The sequence below is a fragment of the Macaca fascicularis genome, chromosome 12 (genome assembly GCF_037993035.2).
Source record: "Macaca fascicularis isolate 582-1 chromosome 12, T2T-MFA8v1.1".
In the NCBI taxonomy this organism is placed as follows: domain Eukaryota; kingdom Metazoa; phylum Chordata; class Mammalia; order Primates; family Cercopithecidae; genus Macaca; species Macaca fascicularis.
In genome coordinates, this window is record NC_088386.1 from 126,825,089 (window position 1) to 126,850,258 (window position 25,170).

The 25,170-nt window shown below is 49.1% G+C and overlaps 1 protein-coding gene across 1 annotated transcript; it reads right to left on the bottom strand.

The window, feature by feature from the left end:
* Nucleotides 1–746: 746 nt before the first annotated feature.
* Nucleotides 747–18,909, bottom strand: GPR55 (G protein-coupled receptor 55). Its single transcript, XM_015432939.4, has 2 exons — nt 18,814–18,909; nt 747–4,515 (listed from the first exon to the last, which is right to left on the bottom strand). The coding sequence occupies exon 2, from the start codon at nt 4,379–4,381 to the stop codon at nt 3,422–3,424; it is 960 nt and encodes a 319-aa protein (XP_015288425.1). The 5' UTR covers nt 4,382–4,515; nt 18,814–18,909; the 3' UTR covers nt 747–3,421.
* Nucleotides 18,910–25,170: the final 6,261 nt, after the last annotated feature.

Genomic DNA, 25,170 nt, shown 5'->3' on the forward strand with positions numbered 1-25,170 from the left:
GGCCTACATGGGGGGTGGCTCCTAGATTAGTAGGAGATGGTTAGATGGAGCAAAGATGTCCCCCTTGGCCCTTAGCACCCAGCTCGTGATCAGCTGTGCTCAGGATTGTGGGGACCTGAGGACAGAGTGGCCCAGGCCAGAGCCTAGCAGTTCACAGCTTCCGGGAGCTCTCCACAGGCTAGCAAAATTCATTGCGAAGTGCAGAGAAGAACCTAGGAGAATCCACTGTGGGAAAGTCGGATTCCCACCATAGAAGGTCAGAGAAGGGAGGGAAGGGCCACCGTGGAAGACCTGTAGACACTGGCCCTGTATCTTCAGCCCCTCAGTTGGTCAGCAGGTCTCTTGTACTGGGCCCCCCACCCCGTGTATGCAGAGGAGCCAGGGCCTGTGGAAGCAGCTGGAGTGTCACAGTGGCAGTGTGACAAGGTGGTGGTGGGACAAGGTGGCAGGGACAGGGTGGGGTCGACTGCAGCCGGGTATGTGGGGTCTGTGCAGCCTGGCTGCTACCACAGAGAACCAAGCACCCATGTGGATGTGGGGGAGTGGCAACTAGACCCCAAAGGATCTGGCCCCTGGTCACCTGGGCAGGCCCAGCTGCGCTCCTGAGCAGGGAGGGCCACTCCCTGCAGCCCCACACTTGGTGGCCAGGTGGCTGCTGAAGAGACCAAGATTGTTGGGTGACCTGGCAGGGGCCATCTGGGGCCTGCTCTTCTCCGGGCCCAGTAAGCTTAGTCCAACACAAGGTCACATGGCATCACAGGAATCTATTTATTTAGCGAATCAGATTAATCAAGTCTTTTTTTCCAGTGCTAACCCTCCGCCCCTCCTGTGCCGCTGGGCCCCACTGCTGATTATGGGCCAACTTGGGTTGCAGCCGTGTGGGTCCAAACTCTCGGCCCTCCTGCTGAGCAGCCATAGTGGCCTGCAGCATGGACCTGTGCCCGCTCCCACAGACACGGGTCCCCATGGAGAAGCGGCCCTTCTTCCCACAGTGTTTTGGGACGGGTCAGGGGTCCTCAGGGCCCACCCACGGGTCCCAGTTGTCACATCACACTGAGACTGCTGATACCCTCCGAGGACCTACCTCTTACAGTCATGCACCTCATGGGTCCTGGCCCCCTCCCCGTCCCTCCCTACGTGGTCAGTTCCTCTCAGCAGTCTGGAGCCCTTTCTGTCACCTGGACAGAGTCATGCTGCACGTAGATAAGATTTTATGTTTGAACATCGCTGGGGATGATAGGAGGTCAGGTCCACCCACCCCTGTCTCTTAGGAAGCCCATCTGGCCCTAAGCACATTGGTAGACCCAAGTGCACACGAAGGGCATCACTCAGCTCCACCAGGCAGGCTCCCAACTCCTCATGCAGAGAAAGAAGTGGGAGGAGGGTTGTCCCTAATTCCACCACCCGTGGACTCTGACCCCAACGAGTCCCAAATGCCCTGTTGCATGCAAAAGTCTGGCTTCCTTAGAGTATCATGGGTGGCGTCTCTGTCTACGGTAGCCATGGGACAGGGCAGCCTGCAGGCAAGGAGAGGAGTGTGTCTGGGACTTGGGGCAGTCAGGCAGCCTTACCTCTGGGTCTGCAGAGCCTGACTCTGTGGCTGTGGTTCCTAGAGGCCCAGCCCAGGGGGCCTGAGCCTCTGATTCCTCTCGTCTGGTCTGGTCTGGTCACTCCTCCACATCCACTTCCACCCCTTCATTGACGCTGTCTTCCTCACCCTTCCCTCCATCCACCTAGGAGGAGGTGTACAGAGTGCCACCTGAGCACAGCAACAGTGGGGGCTGCTCCTGAGAAGGCAACTCCTGCCTGTCCACGGCTCTTAGGCCAGCCAGGAAAGGCTCTCAGGCAGGAAGCAGCTCGGCCAGGTTCCCCACCTATCCAGCACTCCCTGCAGGCTTCAAGCCTAGGGCCAATGCTCAGCTTCCCCTCCTTTTCCTCCTCCTCTTCCTCCTCCTCCCCACAGGTCCTGGTTTATCCAAATGCCTCTCTTCTTCCCCTCAGGCCGCCACCCCTCCCAAGCCCTTCCGCCCCCACTGAGCCCAGATCCTACAAGTAGACCGCAGTTGCTTTTCCTCCTAAAGACCTTGCTCACATGGAGTCTCATCAGTTACTCCTCACCCCACTTGCTCTGTCATGCAAAACCACCCCACAGTGGATCCTTCTCATCATTTCACTCTCCGGAGCAGCTGAGTCACTGGGAGGCTTCCGCTGTCACTTGCACTCCTCCAGATTCTTCGAGAAGCCATCCAGGAATGACTCAATTGTTTACAGTTTCCTGGGACCTGCAGGGACCCCCCGCCTTGCCTTCTTTCTCAAGGCCACACCCTTGTGCCTGGCTGCCTCATCTTCTCCCTCCCAACTGCCAGGGAGGAACGGTTCCATGGGCAGTGCCAACTGCCCAGCCAGGATGCAGGTGAGTAAGACAGCACCTCCTCCACCCTCCTATGGTGGAACCAAGGCAGGCCTGATTCTTTGCCGTTGTTTTCAAGCAAGCTAGATGGAATGAGCAGCTTCCCAGTCTGTTCAAGATAGAAAGCAGGTCAGGAGTCTCCCCTCTCCCAGGCCATCTCCCACTGCCTCTCCTCGCCCGGGGCCAGTACCAACACTCCCCGCTGTGGACACCCTGATGGTAGTGGGGGAGGGGCTGTGTGCTTCCAGCCCTGGGCCTGTCTTCTTCCTTCCCCAGGAGTGTTCTCTCCCCTCCCCTCATGGCTCTTGGATGTCATCAACACCCCCACTCAGTCATTCTGCAGTCTTCTCATGGGCACAGAAAGGGGTGACTGGCTTCCTTCACCTTTCTGAGGCCCACTGGAAACATGGGGTGATCCATGCATACTTGCCCAGCCCCAACACCACTCTCACTTGCTGTCATCTCAGTGAGGCTTTTGGCAACACAGCTCCAGAAGGGACTGGAAAATGCAAGTCTGCTCCGTCCTGGGACACCCAAACTAAAAAGGAGCTTCATTCATCCCTACCACCCCACCTCTGCCCAAGACACTCTCCCCGATAACTGACTCTCTTGGCTCCCTCCTCTACGTCCTCTCCCTTTCTCTCTCTTTCTTTCCAGAACCTCCCAGTCGAACAGGAAAATGGGGAGAGTTGGAAACAGCCTTGTTCACATGGTCTCATTCTCTTTCTCAATTCTTGTGCTGTATAGTTTTTGGACTTAGAAATCAGTAATTGACCTGGTTTGTGGGTTCTTCAGAGATCCCTGAACACTGGGTGGTATATGTGGAGCTGTCTGGGCACTGGAAAAAAGGTCTTTGGGGTACAATGAGCAAAGCTGGCACTCAATGGGCATCAAAGGGAAGCACATCAGTAAAGATGGCGTGGATCATCCCTCCACATCGAAACCCTGGAACGCAATATCCGTTACTAGAATTCAGGGCCAGGGCTTCCTTCCCCTGAACAGGATGTCCTGTTAGCCCCGAGAGATCGTGGTGTCCTGCAGGACCAGCTGGACCCTGGAAGGCCGGTGGGCCCTGATGTTCATGCGGAATTCTTTGATGACAAAGTAGTAGCAGAAAACATCCAGGCAGCAGTTGACGTTGGAGAAACACATGGACAATTGCAAGAAGAAGCTGATGCTCTGCTTGGCTCTGCACTCTACGATAAAGCCATTTCTCACCAGGAACTGCAGGAAGAACCCCAGGTGGACTGGGAGGAAGGAGACCACGAAGACAGCCAGGCTGACTGCGATGCTGTAGATGCAGGCTCTCTGCTGCACCCAGTCCTGGGTGTGGTCTCGGCGGCCCAGCAGGATGTGGATGCTCCTGGAGGAGCAGAAGCCCATGATGCCCATGGGAAGGAGGAAGCCAAACACCTCCAGCGGGAAGAAGACCTTGGCACTCCAGGTATCGTCAGACATGTTGTGGAAGCACATGTATTTTTCCACTTTCCCATGGAAACTATAGATAGGGATGCTCCCAGTCCACACCAGGACCCAGATGGTGCAGCAGATCCCAAAGATCTTCCTGGGGGACCGGAGGTGGTTGACCAGGAGTGGGTACCGGATGGCCAAGAACCGGTCCATGCTGATGAAGCAGATGGTGAAGACGCTTCCGTACATGCTGACGAAGTAAAGGCACTCCACCAGGGTGCACAGGGATGGGTAGGGGGACTGTACCTGGGACAAGGACATCTTGAATGGGAGGGAGAGCACCAGCAGCAGGTCAAAGACCGCCAGGTTGATCATGTAGATGGAGGTGGCAGCGTAATCGGGCCACCTGTTCTTCAGGAAGGTGCTGAAGCCATGGATGGCCAGCAGGTTGAGGATCAGGCCCAGGACGAAGGTGGGGATGTGGACTGCGAACTGCAGGGCTTTCATCAGCTCATTGACGCCATCAAACAGGCAGTCACCACTGGTGTTTGGCTGACTCATGTTTCTTCCTACAACACCAACAGATCAGACGGGGCTCCTTTCACTCTCTTGAAGTGATAGATTCAAATGACTTTGTCAAGAATCACAAACACCTCCCCAGCATCATACAGCAATTCGTGCCCACTGAATCACAACTAGAACACAGAAAAGAAAAATTACCTTTAATCCTGCTGCCCAGATGCACATGTTACTTTTTGTGTATATCATTCCAGACTCGCTTTCTCACTCTCTTTCTACCATACACACATTTTTCTTTGGCAAATATAGAACTCTGCTGTGCATGGACATCTATCTTTTAAATCAGAACTCCTTTTGTTGAAAGAAGTAACAGCACATACCCAGACCCAAACAGGCTGAAGCAAAGAGAGAGTTTCACATAATGGAAAATATGGAAACTAGGGTAGGGCTGACTTCAGGAGCAACTGGACCAGGGATTCAAATGCTGTTTCCAGGATTCAGCTCCTCTTATCCCCTTTGTCCTCCCCAGACCCACTTTCCTGATGGTTGGACACAGTTAACCTGCAACCAGGGATGATTGGCACCAGAGCATTGCATTCCTCTGGACACAGTAGTTGGTTAGTTCATTGGCTCAGGGACAGACATTTGACTCTCCAAGAACATGATAAGCAACACAACTTTTGCTTGGGTTTCCAGGCAGAGGGTTGGAGTCCCTTGTCAGGGATTCATATTTGCCAAGATATAAGGTCTGCAGCTGCTGTAGCCTCTTGTTCCCCAAAGGGAAAACCAGACAGAAAATGGAAAGATGTGGGAGAAAGGGCATTCCCAGAGGGAATGGAGTGGGGCCCTGAGGTCTCCACAGGGTGAGGAAAGGCCTTTAGTCAGGCAGAAAATTAGAAGTGGCCTCAGGGACAAGAGGACCAAGGCTATAGGTGTGGTTGCACAGGGGTGTGGTCCAAACCTGGCCAATTTGGGGTGAGGGGGTGAGTGCCATTATGGGGTTCTTTATTAAGGTATGTAGCTCTAGAGCAGGACAAAACCAAGTGTTCAACCCAGGCGTCCAGAACCAGGCTGGTAGAAAGATGACTCAAATATGACCCAACTTCTACCCTCTCCCCACTAGCCCACCTGTGCCCACCTCCCCACACCCTCCTTTCTCACCCACTCTTCCCTCTCCCCACAAGTGAGGCCACGCTGCTGGTGTACTCGACTTGGACTGGCCTTAGATATGGAACGTGCCACATTCACTAGAGCACTGGGGCATGGCATGGAAAGGACATTCATGCCTGGCGTCTTCCTTAACCGCTTCGGCAGCAAGCAGCTGGTGAGCAAGTGTAGCCGGGTCGGGCCGTGAGACCTGCCTTCCTGTGCTTCTCTCACCTTCCATGACTTCCTGACCAGCAGGGGCTAAGATCCCGAGATACTGATGTACCAGGCAGGAGGACATCAGCATGGACTCCCACCAGAGAATCCTGTACTAGTGACCACTGCAGCCATTATTATTATTTTTTTTTTTTTTGAGATGGAGTCTCCCTCTGTCGCCCAGGCTGGAGTGCAGTGGCACGATCTCGGCTCACTGCAACCTCTGCCTCCTAAGTTCAAGTGATTCTCCTGCCTCAGTCTCCTTCATAGCTGGGATTACAGGCCTGCGCCACCACGCTCCACCATGCCAGGCTAATTTTTTGTATTTTCAGTAGAGATGAGGTTTCACCATGTTGACTAGGCTGGTCTCGAACTCCTGACCTCAGGTGATCCTCCCACCTCGGCCTCCCAAAGTGCTGGGATTACAGGCGGGAGGCCCCGCACCTGTTCCTAAAACTTCTGTTATTAATTAAAGCTTCTGTTATTATTTTTCATAGCTTGTTACTAATTTTTAAAGTATTCCATGCACTCAATAAGATATTCAAACAGAACAAAAGAACATGCATAGGGAAGTTGGCCTCCATTGTACCCTAAGGCCTCAACTGTCCTTTCTGAAGGCAGCATGGCTTACAGCTTCTTGCATACTTCTCCCAGACATTTTCTAAGTAGATGCATATATGCAAATACATGCATGCATACATATACGTGTATGACTTCTTTAAAATTTGGAAATAATATATATACAGCTTCTGTCCCTTGCTTTTTCAGTCAGCAATGTTTCTTGGATGTTGGTCTATATCAGCATATATGAATGGCTTGTTTGCCTTCCATTGTGTAGGTATACAAAAACTCATTTAGTCAGTAGCCTATTCATAAACATTTAGGTTTCTAGTGTTTTACCAGGAAACAACGAATTCCACAATAAGCATTCCTGTGACTTATTTCTTTGCTGTGCTGCTATTGCTAACCGAATTTTCATTCTACTATTGGTTTTCATCACTACTGGGGGCCTGTGGGAGGAAAAAATTGGGGTATTTTTTAAGATCTTATCTGTAATACCATTCCCAAGCCCTCTCTGATCCCTAATGAAAAAGAAAACTGATATATATAGATAGATATTTATAGGTACATATATATTATCCACTGAGCACTATGCACAAAACATTTAACATGCATTACTTGATTTGGTAGCTCTAAAGATTCTGTGGTTTCCAATATGTTAACTTTTCTCACAGATTTATGTAAAGAGACATCTAGGAAAATGTACTTCCTCTTATTCAAAGCCTTGGTGTCCTGTGGTCTGTGGGGATGGTGCCCCCTGGGGGTGTGCAGTAGTCACTGGTCCTACTCTGGATGCTCAGAATCTGCAAGCTGTGGTGGCCACCTCTTCACTAAACATGCTGAAATGGCCACAGGCCTAGCTCACAAAATTACTAGAATAGCTTGGAACTCACAAGGTAGATTTCAAAAATGATGAGAAAAGCAGGTCAAAGCCCAGTTCGGGTCTAAATATGAAATGTTGCAACACCAAAGAGGAAGATGGAATTGGCTTGGAGAAGTTGCCTTCAAGACCAGAAACAGCAGAAAACCAAGAACCGCAAAAATAAGAGTGAATATAAGTTGATGTTTAAAGATACCCAATAAGATTTTGAAAAAGGAACTGAGGACATCTGTCTTTGTCTGGGTCACACTAACCAATTAAGAAAAAGCAGCCACCAATGACAAAAGCTCAACACTCAGAGGCCCTTACTGTCAACTGTTACCAGCCGACTCCATGGGTGAGTCCAGCATATTGCTGGTGGTTCAAAGTGGCCAAGAAAAAAAATCAGTGATGCTCAAAGTTCAACCCAAACCCAGACGCAATGTGTGGTTGAATTGGGGGAACAAATGAATAACAACAGGAGGAAAGTGGTCTGACAGAAAGCACACAACCTTGGATGCTGGGATGAGTCTCCATTGACAGTAGCAGGTATATTCATAGATACAATTTGGCCATCAGTATTCCCCAGTAGGATTATTCTAAAGGTCACATTTGAATTACTGACAGACTTCAAATGGAAGCTTCTCAGAGGGTAGTCTTTGAAGCCAGACAAGGCACTCTATGGGCTGGCAAGAAGAAATTAGGTTGAAAAAATACTGCTAGCTAATGGCAGAGTGAGAAGAGAATCTGAAAAATTAATCTGAATTCCTTCTGAAAGTCCAAGGAAGCCATCTTTTTGAATCTTTTTCAAAAAAATCAGGAGCTTCACTGAAGTAAGATAAAAAGGCTTCAACGCACTCCAAACTGCAGCAAGAGATGAAACAGTCATCCTTCTCAAAGAAGTTTGCTAATAAAAACCAGTCTACTTGTGGGTTGGGGAGGGGAACGGGGCAGGGGAACAGCAACTAGCACCATTTGACCTGTGGTATGGGGCCATTCCATTAGCAGCTCCTGTTCTGGCCAACCCAGGGGTCCACCCCAATCAAGCAATGGTACTATAGTTGGCTGGGTGGGAGGCTGAGTCCCTTCAGGTCCCCTGAGAAGCAGATGCTAAGACAGTGTTAGACACCTCAGAGATTGCACAGGGGAAGTGTCCGTGAAGGATAGCGGGGAGAGGGAGCAGGAGGAGGTGGGGTGAGCCTTCAGACCACCTACAGGTCTGACTCTGTAGAAGGAGAGAGGGAAGGAAGGACAAGGTGGGAAGGACTTCAGACAGCAGTGTAGATTTCAGCCCTTCTTGGCCAAGCCATGGGGCATCTCTGAGCAAAGGCTGCCTCTTGGAGGAGCCCCACATCTGCAGAAATCGTCCTAGGCTAGTGCCTCTGCCGGGCTCAGACACTGTCTGGGAGCAGCCCAAGGAGAGTGGCATCAGCATCAATGTCACCATGGGCCGGAAGCAGCAGAGCTGCACTGACTGTGGTCAGGGACCCTGGGAGTGGGCTCTCTGGAATTCCAGGGAGGTCTCAGCAGCACCCCTGCATAGCTGCCAAGGGGCCATCCCGATGCTGTCATTGATGTTGGGATCTGTGCCACAGGCAGCAGTGGAGACACTCTCAGTTTCCATCCCAGCAGCACCATCTGTGGAGTGCTGCCTTTCTACCATCCACAGCAGGGATGGGTGGGCACCTTCACCTCCTAGAGGACTGGAATGGGGCAGTCCCAGCCTCCTCCAGAAGGAAATAGCATTGAGTGAGCAAAGATCATGGGTCAAGCAAATAGCATCTGTGAATGGAGTGAAAGGACCCCAAACCATTGTGAGTCAGCAGCAGCACGGTGGCTGAGAGGTGGAGCTGAATCGAACCGTGGAGTAAATGAGACAACACAGGAGATGAAGCTCCATGTTTCATGCAAAAGCTATGGAGAGAGCCACTCCCAGGGGCCCTGCTGACACCTCTGAATGTCCCGCTGACATGTTTAAATGTCACCAAGACAGAACCTCCCAAACATCCATGAATAAACAAACCAAGTAATTAACACCAGAAGAGGCTTGAGGGAGAAGATCTGGGTGCAAGAATTTCGTATCCAACAGGTGTTCCTGCATAAAGAATGCAAAAAGCAAGTCTCAGGTGGATGCGGCCTCTAGAAAAATAATCACCCCAAAACTTTAGGCCTCCAAGAGATCATTACTGAGAAGAGTGTAAGGATGAAAACATCAAGATAGAAAAGCTTGGAACTGAGCATTGAACTGAAAGCAGGAAACTGTGGAAAGAGACATAAGGTATGATGAATATAGTTACAGATTTAAAATTAAAAGAAAAAAAACCAGAAGAGATTATCTGGCTGGCCTAGTGACTCACACCTGTAATCCCAGCAATTTGGGAGGCCAAGGTTGAAGGATCACTCGAGCCCAGGAGTTTGAGACCAGCCTGGGCAGCATAGTGAAACCTCATCTCTCCAAAAAAAAAAAAATTTTTTTTTTAAATTAGTAGGGTGTGGTGGCTCGTCCCTGTGGTCCCCAACTATTTGTGAGGCTGTGTGGGAGGATCGCTTGAGCCCAGGAGTTTGAGACCCACCTGGGCAAAATAGTGAAATCCCATCTCTACAAAAAAAAAAAACTTAATTAGTAGGGCGTGGTGGCTCGTGCCTGTGGTCCCCAACCATTTGGGTGGCTGTGTGGGAGGATTGCTTGAGCCCAGGAATTTGAGGCTGCAGTGAGCCATGATCATGCCACTGCACTGCAGCCTGGGTGACAGAGTCAGACCTTCTCTCTAAGAAAAAAAAAAGAGATGATCTGTGTCCCTAGAAAGAGACAAGTCTTAATATTGTGGATAAATTAACAAAGCAGGAAGAATGTTCTTGTGTTGTAGGGGTGGGGACAATGGAGGGTAATAGTAAGTGCCTGGGGTGAAGCAAAAGGCTCTATTGCTAATATTTCTGTTCTGTTTATTTTTTTACTTCAATAATTACAGGAATATGTGTCAGATTCTTGAGAACCTTAAAGTAACCACTATTAAAAATATGATGCCTACCTTCAAAATTACTAAAGAAGATGAAAAGAAACAAAATCGACTACATAGCAAAGGAGTGAATATAACAGGAAAAGAAACAGCATAGAAATTACAATAATAAGTGCAAAAAAATCAAATTTTACTAACATTCTCAATTAAAAAATAAAATATAACTGTTTGCTCTTATGAAGAGTACACTTAAATGACACAGAAATGTTCCACATAAAAGTCCTGTGACGATGGAACAGACAAATACAAACAAAAAGAAAGACAGGGAGGTAATATTCATAACTAGACTTGTAGAATTGCAGGACAAAATTGCTCATCAGGATTAAGAAGCTTATTTTTATAGAATAAAATAAAAACTCAATTGTGAGGGCAAATGTAGTAATCTTATACACCAAATGGTGGTATACAAAAGTACATCAGGTACAATTCTTAGAATTCAAGGAGCCATTGGTAAAAACAAATTGCAGTGTCAGATTTTCATATACTGTAGATTAGAACAAATATAAATTAGGACATAGAATTATATAAATAATATGATTAATACAGTTTAATTAATGACTCTTGGGTTTGGTTTTAAACAAATAGATAATCCATTTTTTTTCTCAAACAGCTAAAAAACATTTGCTAAAAATGAATTATCTACCTTACAAGAGCAAAACCATCTGTTAAAAAAATACAGAAATTATTTTGGCTGTACTCTCTGACTGCATACAAAGACCTAGAAAATAAAAATACAGCCCGCCCGGGTGCGGTGGCTCACGCCTGTAATCCCAGCACTTTGGGAGGCAAAGGAGGGAGGACTGCTTGAACCCAGGAGTTTGAGATCAACCTCACAACACAGTGAAACCTCTGTCTCTACAAAATTTTTTTTAAAAAATTAGCTGGGCGGATCACAAGGCCAGGAGATCGAGACCATCCCAGCTAACATGGTGAAACCCTGTCTCTACTAAAAATACAAAAAAAAAAAAAAAAAAAAAAAATTAGCCGGGCGTGGTGGCAGACGCCTGTAGTCCCAACTACTCGGGAGGCTGAGGCAGGAGAATGGCATGAACCCGGGAGGCAGGCGACAGAGCGAGACTCCGTCTCAAAAAAAAAAAAAATTAGCTGGGTATGGTGGCTTGTGCCTATATAGTCCCAGCTACTCAGAGGCAGAGGTTAAGGCAAGGGGATGGCTTGAGCCCAGGAGGTCGAGGCTGCAGTGACCTGTGATCATGCCACTGCACTCTAGCCTGGGCAACAAAGTAAGACTCTGTTTATATAAACTCTGTCTCAAATTATAATAATAATAATAACAATGGCTATTTAAAAATAAAGTGAGAACTACAAAACCAAATACATGGGAAGAATAGCAAGACCTTTTTGGATTGGTTGTTTAAAAAAAAAAAATTCACAGGATACAGCCAAAAACTATTCTCAGAGATAAATACATTGCCCTAACTGCTTTAATTTTCTTTAAGGAAACTAAATAAATGAATTAAGCACTTAACTTGAGCATTTAGGGAAAAAACGTCTTAGGGAAATCAGGAAAAAGTATAAAGATAAAAGCAGAAATGAATGAATTAGAAAAGAGAAAATATCAGAACCGACACATTTAATAGGTGGTTCCTTTGGAGCAGAAGCAATAAACGAAGCAATACCTATATCTCTAATAAACGAAGCAATACCTATATCTCTAATAAACGAAGCAATACCTATATCTCTAACAACTATGATCAAGAAGAAAGGACTCAAACGGTCATAACTAGAAATAAGAAAGAAGACATTAAGCTTAGTTAGAGAGGAGAGCAAAAACAGCAAGAAAACGCATTATTACTTGTGTGTTGATCTGTTTAAAAACCTTGATGTAGTTGTTGATTTGGGGGCAAAAAAAATAATTTACCACCATCTATACAAGGTTTGGCCCAAGAGCAAATAGAAGTGTTGACTAGACCAATATCCATAAAAGAAACTGAAAATATTATCAAAGAATTACTCTTAAAATAGGCTTTAGCTTATTTCAAATTTTCAAGCAACAGATAATCCCTGTACCCCATAAAGTATTTCAGAACTTAGTATTAACGAATTTCTATTAAACTAACTTATCCAAATATCAAAACTCAGCACAAGAGACAAAGTTGCTCAAAATACAATTATGAATATATATGCAAACATTCTAATTAAAATATTACTAGATGGAATTCAGTACATTAAAATTATAAATCATCATGACAAATCAGATTTACTATAGAAATATAAGATAGTTTCAGTGTTAGGAAATCAATTAATGTCTTGTATCACATCTTTAAAGCAAAAATAAAAAGTCATCCAATTGTACAGTTTGTCAGAGTTATTTAACTAACGGAATAGGGAAGTACTTCTTACAAAGAGTACATTGCTCACACCAATGGCAACTTTGTATTTAATGGTAAAATAATAAGGACATTCTTGTTGAAATCAGACATTTGCTAACACCCAGAAATCTCAAGACTATACACTAACACATTTAACAGAAACAAGAATAAATGAGGCATTCCCCCAAAATATCAATAATACAAAGAGAAGGCTTAGTTAAGAAATTATGTTAAGACTGTCAGTTAACAATTTGGCAGTAAAACCAACTTAGAGTCTCATCTTAAACGGCATCTCAAAAGAAATTCCAAATTCATTAAGGAATTACATTTCAAAACAATCAAACCGTAGAAAAACTAGATGAAAATTTAATAAACAACTTATAAAATCACTAAGGGAAAAAGCTCTTTGTCAACTTAGTATAACTGAAAATCAAAGTAAAAGAAAATAAACAGGACAGGTTTGACGGCGCAAAAAAAATGTCTTTTTGCTAAAAAGTCTTAACATCAAATAATATACTCGAAGAAACAAAACACAACCAATGTTAGATAAATGACGTTCTTTCTCTGTGAAGAGAATATTAAAATGAATAATATCAAGACCAACAACAGATGAATAAGCCAATGACACAGGCAGTTCCCAGAAGAGGGTTTGCGAAGAGATAACATTTTTGCTTATCAAATTTAACAAAGAATTTGGCAAGGGTTCTGTGAAGCTAGTCACCAATATGCTGGTAAGCGTACAAATTAGCACACAACTTTTGGGATCTGATAATTTCTATTACAAGCCATGAAAATCATATGACTTTAATCCAGTGATTCTGAGAATTCACCTTAAGTAAATTATATGAAAGAAGAAAAATTGTGTACAAAAATATGTCCACCTTAGCATTTTTTTTTTCTTCTTCTTCTTCTTCGCCTCAATGTATTACCACATTATTTTTTTCTAATAGTAAAAAATACATACACATTTAAATGCCAACAAGAGGTTAATTTCACTGTGGTAAATTTACTCAATGGAAAAATGTTCTGTCTGACTGTTATGTTTATGCTGATGATGTTCAGTAAAAACCCCACAAACTGTAGAATTAGACACATTGAGAATGATTTCAACTGTGATTAAAATTACAAAAACCCACGCATAGAGGGGCAAACAAAAAACCTAAAAAAAGATTTCTACATCCCATCCAGTGGTTGCATTCTAGCAGTTGGATGGTGGGTGATTTTTAAATCTTTTGCCTTTATCTCTCTCGTCTTTTTGGTGTGTTTTTCTAATTAATGATAATATGAAAACCTGAGATCATATATATATATATATATATATATATATATATATATATATATATAAAATGTTTGGTGGGGAAAAAGGAGACCAGTAAGGATAGCTTTCAATTTTTTCCTTCTACATCAGAGAAACAACTTGCGGTCTGGGTTTGTGTTTGAGGCATGGCAGGGTGCAAGGTTTACACAAAATTAAAAGATACGCATTGAATTCACCAAAGCTCAGCTGATAAGGCATGACCTTTCAGGTTCAGAGATGAGCATTTCAAGATGGGGCTGGGAACGAAGCATGAAGTGAGACAGAGATGTGGAAGTGTCAAGTGAGATAGCAAGTCCCACCCAAGTGATGGGAGAACAGCAACAAGAACCTGATTCATGATTAAAAAAAAAAAAAAAAATTGAAAACCAAGTTTCCTCTTTTCACAGGTCAGCCATCACATCATAAAAATGTGTATTACATAAAGACTAAAAGACGACATAAAAGAGACAAAATGCCAGCTTCACAGTGAAGAGTAGATGAAGATGAGAAAAGAGGTTTAAAATAGAATCCCCCCAAAGCTTGGCTAGCTATCAGTAGAGTCAAGAAGTTAAAAACATAAATATTTTCCAAATTGAATATTTAGGTTAAATTACCTTGTTTCTCTTAACAGGACAAAAGGAAGAGAAGATTCACAGTAGAAACCGAAAATGAAAAAACTGTAATATCACAATATAGAACACAGAGGGGCAACCTCACAGAGGCTTATGCAAATAATATCAACAATTATTAATACTCCCTATATTAATCTATTAAAAACCAACCATCAATTAAAAAAAACAAAATTCAATCATCTCTGGTCAAGGAAAAGCACCAAGAAAATGAAAAGACACAGACAGAGTAAAATGATAGCATAATCTTTGGTTTATCAGGCACATTTTGTGCTAGAAAGGAAGGGAATAGGACAAAGTAATTTTTTTTAGTAAAAAGAATTGAGAAAGCAACATGGAGACTCCACAGGAGTGAAAGTTACAATAAATAATGAAAACATAAAACACTCAATTTCTGTTCCAATTAGCACAGCAAAAAAGTACATAATGGGACCATGCAGGAAATGCAGAAGAAATTTTAAAAAAATGGAAATATAGTGTAGCTGGAGCCCTTAGTGCCCCTCCTGTAGAATATCCACGATCAAATAGACAGAGAAATTAGAGCTCTGAACAACCCAATTAATAAGGTGGACTGGCAGATCAGGGAGAAGTACGTGGTAAATCAAGGGTCTATGCTCTCTTTAGAAGAATAGACAGGGTCTTTCACAAAATTTATCCCGTTCCCAAGCACAGGCAAGTCCTCCACAGCAATGGCGATTTTACACTCATTCTTAGACTACAAAGGAAATAGCTGTTTGTTGGTCCTGAACACTTAGCTGCAGCGCCATGATATTAATATTTAATAGGCATTTCTATGCATTCTCTTACACAGCCTCTTAACGTGTGAGTTAGAGACAAAATCAGACATAAGTTGCTGAAATATTGGAAAGAAACAATATTTATACACAAAACACAAATGCAGTCACCACTTAAATGAAAGTAGGAATTCCTAAGTGTTCTTTTGAACAGGAAAGGGAGAAACGAGGCGAGCCAATGCTACACTCAGAGGTCCTGGAAGTGGAGTGGAAGTGACCATGGCCATTGCACTGCTCTGATCACCCTGGGACCCAAGGCTGTCTGTCCGCACGGGCTGAACTCGGAGCGGGTAGGGAACCACAGCATGGGAGAAGACGCGGAAAGGCCTAGAGATACTCCTAATCCCTAGAAGGAAAGACACAAGGGCATCCATCCTCCAGTGCTCGTGACGTGTTCCACCACAAGACTTCACGGGTCAGAAAAGGAATGGGTTCCAAATGCTGCAGAAAGCAAACCTATCTCACAGCCAGAGTGTCCGAGAGTAGACAAAGCAAAGCGGCCTCATCATGTGGTGGACTCTCTGTTACCAGAGGTATGCAAGCAAAGGCAAGGTGAGGTGCTTATCCAGAGTGCTGTAGAGAGAATTCATACACACAGCAGTGTCTTACTGAAGGGTGTTTTTGTTTGTTGATATTTAACCCTGAAGTAGACTCTTCTTTCAATATAAGGCTGTTTTCCAATGTTTGGTGAAAAGGAGAGAAAGTATGTCGAGTGTGGAAAGGGACTGGGGTGGAGCGCAGAGGCCTTGCTTCTCCTCCTGGCTCCCTCTGCTTGGGGGGCTCCACCTCATTTCTTCCATCCTTAAGGTCCTGCTCAGCCCCCGAGCCCAGAGCCCTGGCCTCACTGTGCTAGCTCGTTTGTTTGTTTGCTTGCTTGTTTGTTTGAGTTAGGGTCTTGCGTTGTCACCCAGGCTGGAGTGCAGTGGCACAATCAAGGCTCACTGCAACCTCAACTTCCCAGGCTTGAGCAACCCTCCCACCTCAGCCCTCCAAGTAGCTGGGACTACAGCATCACCACACTCAACTAATTTTTACTTTCTTTCTTTCTTTTATTTTATTTATTTATTTATTTATTTTTGAGATGAAGTTTCCTTCTTGTTGCCCAAGCTGGAGTGCAATGGTGCAATCTTGGCTCACTGCAGCCTCTGCCTCCTGGGTTCAAGTGATTCTCCTGCCTCAGGCTCCTGAGTAGCTGGGGTTACAGGCATGTGCCAGGCCTGGCTAATTTTGTATTTTTAGTAGAGACGGGGTTTCTCTATGTTGGTCAGACTGGTCTCGAACTTCCAACCTCAGGTGATCCACCTGCCTCCCAAAGTGCTGGGATTACAGGCGTGAACCACTGCGCCTGGCCTAATATTTTATTTTTTGTAGAGACAAGGTCTCACTGTGTTGCCCAGGCTGGTCTCAAACTTCTGGGCTCAAGCAGTCCTCTCACCTCTGCCTCCCAAACTGCTGGGATCACAGGCGTGAGCCCGAGCGCCCGGCCTGCGCTGGCTCTTAACTGCTGACTCTCTACATTCTGCAGCTGGGATTCCCACAACTGCCAGTGGTCCACGGTACCCTCATCTGCCCACACCTTCAAGGATCCAGCGTCCCACTTGCGGCAGCCTCAGGTGCCTGCACAGCTGAGGCCTCGAAACCCCCGAAACACCAGACCTACCTTTCTTCTTTCGGTGGCCTGGACTTTCCAGAGAACGCAAGCAACAAGAAGATCACCACCCTAAGGAGGTTTGCGGCTGAGAAGGTGGCCCTTCCTGCAGGTGCCAGGCTGTCATCTGCACAGAGCATTGTAGCGTGAACCACCTCAGAGATGGCAGGGCCAGAGCCTCAAAAATCAGCATTGGCACAGCCACAGGGATGGATTTGAGGAGCCCTGGAATGCTCCCCCAAAAATACCGCAGTTAGAATACACAGCGTATCCACCACTAACACCACAGTGTAAATAAAGTCATCCACCTGTGCCTGAGCTAGGCGTCTGGGGGCCATGATGCAAGAAGGAACAGGACACAGAGGGGACAGAGCACATGACCGCAATCTCCCGAATGCCTGAATGTTGCTGAAGCTTGGGCGGGGGTGTTGGAGTGGGGCTGGGAGAGTGAAGGGGCCGGCTTGGGGACATGAGAGGTGGTCAGCAGTGTGCTCAGTGCTCTACGACAGGAACTGAGGACACTCCTGGGAGGCTGCCCTAATTATGCCCATTTTACAGATAAGGACAGTGAGGCTCAGAGATGCTAAAGAGTCTACCCAAGGTCCAACAGGCCATGAGGGACCCGCTGGAACTCATGTTCTGAGTCTCTCCTCCTCCCTCACCTTGGCCCCCATCAGCATCACCAGCAAGAGCATCTGGGATCCAGGAGCTGCCAAGCCCCCTCCTCACTTCTTTGCATGCTCATGCTCCTCTTTCCCCTTGAACTCTCTCCTCCACTGCTGAAAATCCCACCTCTTCCTTCAAATGCCCATTTTCCGGATTCACTCACGTCATCCGATATGGTTTTCCCAGTGCCGTCCTGAGTGGGCACCATGAAGAGTCCTCAGTGTATCCCAGGGGGAGCATGTCCCTGCTGTCCTGCAGCAACCCCAGGACCAGGACCACGTCCCCTTCACCTTTATCGCTGAGCCTCACATACTGTTTGCCCTTGGGAAGGTCTTATTGCATGAAAGAGGGGAAGAAGAAATGACGGAACAAATGGCCGGGTCTGCTGCAGCTCCACAGTCACTGGTGCTCCCTTTGGAGCTGGGACAGCTGCTCAGAACCAAAGGCAAACCCTGCCTTCCACAGAGCTGTGCGTGGCACTTTGCTCTGCCCTGTCCTCTCATCCCCATCGCCTCGGGCAGCACAAAGCCCAGGTGAGGCCAGGCCAGCCAGACATGTCCTGACTTTGTGTTCTCGCTTGCAGGGAAGAATCTAGAATTTTCGGGGTTCTAAGTGCTGCTGTGTCTTCCTGCCCAGCCTTTCTAAGAGACACTTGGCTAGGGTTCGAGAACAATGCAGCTATAATATAGGATAGCAGCCAGCGCGCCCCTCCCCATCATTTACTCCCCGTGAGGAAGAAACTGTGTATTGCCTCATTCCCCAGAGAGGTAAATGGAGGCTAGAGAAATTAAGCAGCTAGTGAGTGGGTGAGGCTGGGCTCCTAGGCTCTTTCTGGCCCCCAATAAGCACTTGTTCAGGGCTGCAGGATGATCCCTGAGACAGTGTCATCTCTGGCGCTTGGTGGTTTCCCAACAAGATTCCGGGGAATGGGCAGCAGGCTTGGTGGAGGGCCGTGGCAAGTGAGCTACACACCCCAGGGAAGGCTCCCAGGCTGCCTGTGGGGAGGTTTCCCCACCCGACATGATGCTGCAACCCTGACTCAGATCAGGAGGAAGTTGAGGGTTCGTAGAAAAATGTCACGCGTAATCGGGGACAAACCAGGTCTGCCTGCCGCTGCTACTGTCACGGAGGCTGCCTGGAGGCCACCACTGCCCTGACACCTGGGACTGCTTGCTGCATCGGGGCAGGTGTGCACAAAGCCCAGGCCCACACGAGCCCCTGATCTTAGGAGAGTTACCTGCAGTCCACAAGAGCAAGGTCAGGTTAGAGGCTGCATGCCTCAGTTTCTCTAAATGGCCCAGAGGCTGTTACCTGTTGGTGGTCCGGTGTGGCGGAGAGGGCTGAGATGTCATTTCTCCTCCAGGCCTGGCTGCCGGCCTGCTCTGGGGAGAGTCACTTCCCCTCTCTGGGTCTCAACTTCCTTGTGAGTGAAATAAAGGGGTGGGACCAGATGCTCTGAGTGGCTCCTGTGACACCCTGTCTGGCCTAGGGGCTCTTGCTCAGGGGTCTACAGAGGGGCTGCATGGAACTAGAGTGTGGACATGGGGAGCAGATTCCAGGAGGAGGGTCTACACTCTCCTGCCCTCTTAGAAGATCTGCACGCCCATCCCGCAGCTGCCAAAAAACAAAACAAAAAACCAAAAAGCCCAAAATCACACTGCGTGTGTCAAGACCTGGGAAGCCTGTGGAAGAGGAAGGCTCTCACACACCGCAGATGCTCTAACAGGGGCACCACACAGCAGCAGCCGTTCTCAGCACCTGACAAGGGCCGTCGTGACTTCCAGCACTTCGGGGGTTTAGGATTTGAAACTGCTGCCCACAGAAAGGAAAGGAAGGTGGTGCTGTTTAGGACTTCCAGTTTAGGACTTGCGTGCCCAGCCTCGGAGGAGACCTCGGCTTCCACGTGTGTCTGCAAGAATGGTCAGTGGGGTCCCACAGGTTCCCCAGCCTCGGCTTCTCTGTCCCAGGTCTGCACAGAGATTTGGGGCAGCCTTGGGCCTGTGGCCTCCTAGGGCCCTGCAAGCAGAGATTTCCCTGGCATCTCCCACCTTCAGGGCTGGGAGGGCTGAGACTCACCCGTGGGCTTGGGTGGCTATTAGCTGAGAGCCCTCATAGATTCCAGCCCATCAGGAAAGTCTGGACTGAAGTCTACCCCGGTAGATGCAGCTGCCGTGCCCTGGAGGTGTTGGGAGGCCCTGTCGGGCGACCAAAGCACAAGCAATTTTTAAAAGCCATGCATGCTGGGACTTTCAGGTGTCTACAGGAATAGAAACTACTCCTGGGTTTTTTGGGTGATTCATCCAACACATGGGTCCCCTCTGTAAATACGAGCTTGCAAGTCACTGCAGGGGAACCACCTGGCCCTCTGGAGCCGGGTCTTCCCACTGTCTGGTAAAGAGGTTGACGGAACCATGACAGCTTTCAAGCTCTCACCTGGGCTTGTGCAATGGGTTGTGCCAAGTCCACTCCCTGCTCCAGGCCATGGAGCCCCAAGCTGGCCTGCGTGCCAAGATAGGGCACTGGGCAGTCCTGCCCCAAGCGAGGCCCCCCTATAGGGCCCCCAGCCCAATCTAAGCCAAAGGCTGGCTACTGGGCAAGGTGGGGCAGCCAGGCCCACACTCTGGGTGCAGGAGGGGGCCAGGAGCCTGTCGGGACAGCAGCAGGGAGGAGACACACAGGTGTCTGGCACCCACCTCAATACCCAGAGCCTGCCATGTGAGGCCCCAGGAAGGCGTCCACACTGAGCGGCCTGCAGGGAGCAGTGTCTCTGCTCAGCCCCTCCTCAAAGGGATCCTTGTCTTCTTCCCATTCTGGCTACCTTTTGGCTACCTTCTTTTTTTTTTTTTTTTTTTTTTTTTTGTGATGGAGTTTTGCTCTGTTGTCCAAGCTGGAGTGCAGTGGCGCGATCTCAGCTCACTGCAACCTCCACCTCCCGGGTTTAAGCAATGTTCCTGCCTCAGCCTCCTGAGTAGCTGTGATTACAGGCTTGTGCCACCATGCCCGACTAATTTTTTTTGTATTTTTAGTAGAGACAGAGTTCCACCATGTTGGTCAGGCTGGTCTCAAACTCCTGACCTCATGATCCACCCACCTCGGCCTCACAAAGTGTTAGGATTACAGGCGTGAGCCACTGCTCCCGGCCCTGGCTACCTTCTTTTAATAAATGAGTATTTCTATTTTATTGCTGTTGCTTGTTATTTACATTTTTGAAAACATGCACATGATTCAAATACATATGTAAAAATATATAGGAAAATATCTGTCCCGCTCCTAAATCCAGCTGTCACCTCTCCCCCCACCAGGGCACCACTGTTAAGTTTCTTCCAGAGTTTCTGTGCCCCATGTACATATGAGTTCTTATTTTCTCCCGCTTTTGGCACAAAAGCTAGAGTACTACATGAGCTGCTCTGCAGTACCTCCCTCTCCTGTGGGTATCCCTTGGATACCTTGGGGGATGTCCAAGGTGTATGGGGGATCCCTTGCCAAAGTACGTGTGTCCAGAGAGACTCAAAAAGTTTGAGCTCCTAAGAGCCAGGCTAGGCAGGGACTCGCCCAAGGCCCCACCCTACAGCTCAGGTCTGTCCATCCGGATTTTCCCCTCCCCTTGTCATAGCCCTGAGGAGTCATAAATAGGATGAACTGTCTCAGAAAATTTCCCTTAAGCCTCCTGAAACTTCTCACCCTAGTCCTGCCCACCCTCTCACCATCCAGAATGACTTGGAGGTTTTGGGAGCCTGGACGGGTCCCTGCCTGTCTTCCAGACTGGGAACCCCGAGTTGGGGAGTTTGGGGGCACACACCTTTGACTTCACCAGTGGGGGAGCTTCGGAGCTTCAGGAACCAGCTTCTTCTAGGGCAAGGAACAAGTGAATCTGACTGTGTTTACCAAAGAGCGGGTCCAGGATAGCCGGGCGCTCACCACATCCTCCCCTGACGCTGGTGAAATTCGCTCCTTCAGCAGCCAGAGGCCTGGCCCTGCCCTTGTGGGACATTCCTTCCCTCCAGGGAGGAAACCTGCCCACCAGGGGCTTTGCAGGGGAACCAGTTGGCCCAGGGCTGTGCAAGAAGTGCCCCCTGAGCCTGCCCCAGAGAGCTGGTCAGGGAGCAGGGGCAGGAACAAGAGCTGAACCCTCAGAGACACGGGGAAGGAGGAGGACGCTGGAGGAGGGCAGCTCAGGAGCAGGCATGGGCAGGAGGGACATGGTGTTGGCGAGGGCCCGGGCACCCTCTGCACCCCGGGTAAGAGGGGAATGGCAGGAGCCGAGGCTGGAAGCTGGCCAGGCAGGAACCAGGGGCATGGGCCACCCCAGGTCCCAGGCAACACACGCTTGGCACAGGAGCAGTATGTGACAGACCCACTGGGGCGGCAGGGGTTGGGTTGGGATGAGGGCACCAGCAGCAATAAGAAGGAATGAGGGCAGGAGTAGGGGCATCAGGTTGTCTGAAAGAAGGGTCCAGGGCATCTGAGGCAGCCAGACTCTGAAGATAGCCTCCGAAAGTCTCCAGCCACCACTCCCCACAAAGCAACTCTGTCAACTTGGGCTGGTTGCCTAACCTCTCTGAGCCCATTTCCCCAGCCGCAAATTGGAGTTACACATCCATTCAATCAAAAAATGTTTGTGGATCATCTCCTGGGGACCAGGCAGTGGTGCTGAAGAAGACGACAGTACCTGTCTCAGAAAACGTTGTTTTAGGAGTCGGCACGGTAACAGGGGTAAGCGCACCCAGGAAGTGCCTGGTACTCAAGCGGTGACTGAGGCCCGAATTCCTCATTGATTTATGCCTGCCTTTGTCTCCCCTACTGGATCTATTTGAAGGAGAAAAAAAAAAAAGGAGTAACATTGATAATGGGACCCTCATGACCCAAGGAAAAATCAGAGGAAGCCCCAACAGAGAAAGGAAGGCAGGGGAACTTAGGAAGGAGAGGCCAAGAGAGGAAGATGAGCAGCACCTGTCCCCCGCCCTCTGCTCCAATCCTCCAGGTGTGACCTGGAGACAGACACAAAGGGTTGAGCTCCAAGAGCTGGGCTAGGCAGGGACTTGCCCCAGGCCCCACCCTATGTCTCCCATCTGCTCTCTCCCCTCCCATTCTGTCGGGAACACTTCTGTTCCCAAGCCCCACTTATTTTATTTTATTTTTTGTAAAAATAGAGATGGGGTTTCGCCATGTTGCCCAGGCTGGTCTCGGACTCCTGGACTCAAGCAACCCCTGACCCCGGCCTCCCAAAGTGCTGGGATTACAGGTGTGAACCACCACATCCGACCACCAAGCCCCACTTATACATTGAGCCCGGATGACTCCCCTGCACAGTCAGCTGGGTGCCACACCACACAAAGCCCGTTTCTGGAGCCTTTGCCAAGTCCCTGAGGACTGACACCCTGCCCCCTAGGTGCCCACAAAGACAGGAAGGTGCGTGTTCCCAAACCCCCCAACTCGGGGCCCTGATAATCCCCTTTAGCAATTGAAGATATCTGGCCTCTTTGAAAGTGGTGGCTGAGGTCAATGACTGCCGGGGGAATTCAGGAACCTACTGAACACAGGGGGCAGCCCACGGTGTGCAGCTGCTGGGCAGCCTGGCAGGCCCTCCAGAAAGCCCCCATCTCCAAGGGAGCTCTCAGCCACCTGGGGACTAGCCTGTAGCAGTGGGTAGCTGTCCCTCCTCAGGTTGGTCCAGAGGCCAAAGAAACTAGAACAACCTCCTTTTGTGTCCACCCTTAGTCCCCTCAGGCTTTCAGAACGGCCATAGAGGTGGTGGCTGGACTCAGGGGACTCAGGGCCTCTCTCCTTACAGGGCTTACCCCTTATCCAGGAGCAGCGGTCCCTGCACGGGCAGCATTCCCCACGCCCGGAAGCCAGCATCTCCAGGAGGCAGGGCTGGGGCTCCCTTGGCAGGGGGCAGTGGCAGCAGGGTGAGGCTCTGCTGTGGGGGTGGAGGATGCAGGATGCAGGGGCTGTGTCCGGTAGGAGAGGCATTACCAGGTCTTCCCCAAGATCTCAGTCCCCAAAGTTCTTGACTTCAGTTTCTGAGGTCACATCTGCTGTCACCCCAAAGCTTCCAGTGGCCACCCCAGAGGTGCTGGGTCAGGCTATGGTCACTTCCTGCCTCCCTCTCCTTGCCTCTATTGTCACCTGGGGTTAGGGTGCTTTCTTTGTCTACCTCTTCAACCCTCCTTTCCAGTGCTAACAGACTGGACTGCCCCCAGGGGCACAGGCCTCAGCATATGGGCTACCCATTTGGAGAGACCCCTCCCTGCACGGGCTGTTTCTCCACCTGCCCCTACAACACAAAAGGCTGACTGAGTGTGGCGACTTCTAACCCAGCCCTGGCTCAGGAATCACAAAACCTAGGTCTGCATCAGGGCCAGCACCTCGCTGCACCTCTCACCAAAAGCCGTGGAACGAGTACCAAGTACCGATTCCGGGTTTCTGGTTCCCGGCCTCTCTCCGACCCCAGCACAGCTGCTCTTTCTTCCCCACAAGGATGGGGGTTAGTTCCAGGGACCAAATGTGAGACGACCACCTCTGTGAACAGCACGCATATCCACTGAAAGCCCCAACCCAGAGCTCTTGGTCCCAGGGGAAGGAGGACACAGGTCAGAAGAACCAGGGACAGCCAGCCTGGCCCAGCCCAGGTGCTCAGCGAAACGCTTAGAGCCCGGCCGCCTCGCCCCCGAGGGCCCACTCCATGCTGGGGCCTGGGGTAACCTCTGGGCAGGAGTCAGTCTCCCCTCGGGAAGGTTAGCATCCGGGCGCCTGGAGGTGGCCCTGTCTGTTATACGGGGTGGGGTGAGGATCACCATCTGTTCTGGTTTGCCCAGGACGAACGGGGCTCCTGGGGGGCTCCGGACCTTCAGTGTTAAACCCGGATAGTCCCTAAGAGTGAAGAGCCGGTCACTGCAGGTCGGCAAGGGAGCTTTGGGAATTGAGCCCTCTCTTCAGTCAGGGGCTCCTGCCCTGGCTCCAGCCACCGAGGAAGGGCATTGTCCTTTTGGGTTGAGCTTCCCTCACCCCACCCAGGACCCCTGCATTCTGCTGACTGTGCCTAGGGTGCCCAGAGCCTCTCTGACTGCCAGGAGACACAAGAATTAACCCCTTCCTACCACCCGGACAAGTGACACACAAGCCCCTTCATGCCAGAGACACACGGGTCTCAGAGGAAACGCCTGGGGTGAGGGGCACTTTTCCTCTCCCTCAGAGATGGCTGGCAGGACCCCCGGCCTCAGCACTATCGTGACCACATTTCCAAGAAGAGGCTCCTGGCGCTGCAGTCAGACAAAGGGGCTGTGTGTTAGTTCAGGCTGCCTGGAACACATCAGAAAAGGGGCCCCAGTTTACACAGAGGCAGGCGCGTCTCAGGAACTAGAGTGTGTGGTCCCAGCCCGGCAGCCACTCCCAGCCCCAGTGCAGACCCCTGGATGAGGGGTCGAGGGAGCGAAGGCTGACGGGCTCCATGGACCTGTTTATTATTTTCTCCATCAGGAAGTCTTTCCTTCTGAAGCTCCTAGGGGGCCTTGAGTGAGTGACTTGCTTTGGCTGTAAAAGGGGTTTTGCCCAACTGCTTGAGTCCCAGGGTTTTGCACAATTGTGCTGTGTGTTGTGGTCTTCCCTCAGGCCTTCACAGGCTCACAGCTGGAACTGTGCGCACTCATCCAGATATCAACACGCACA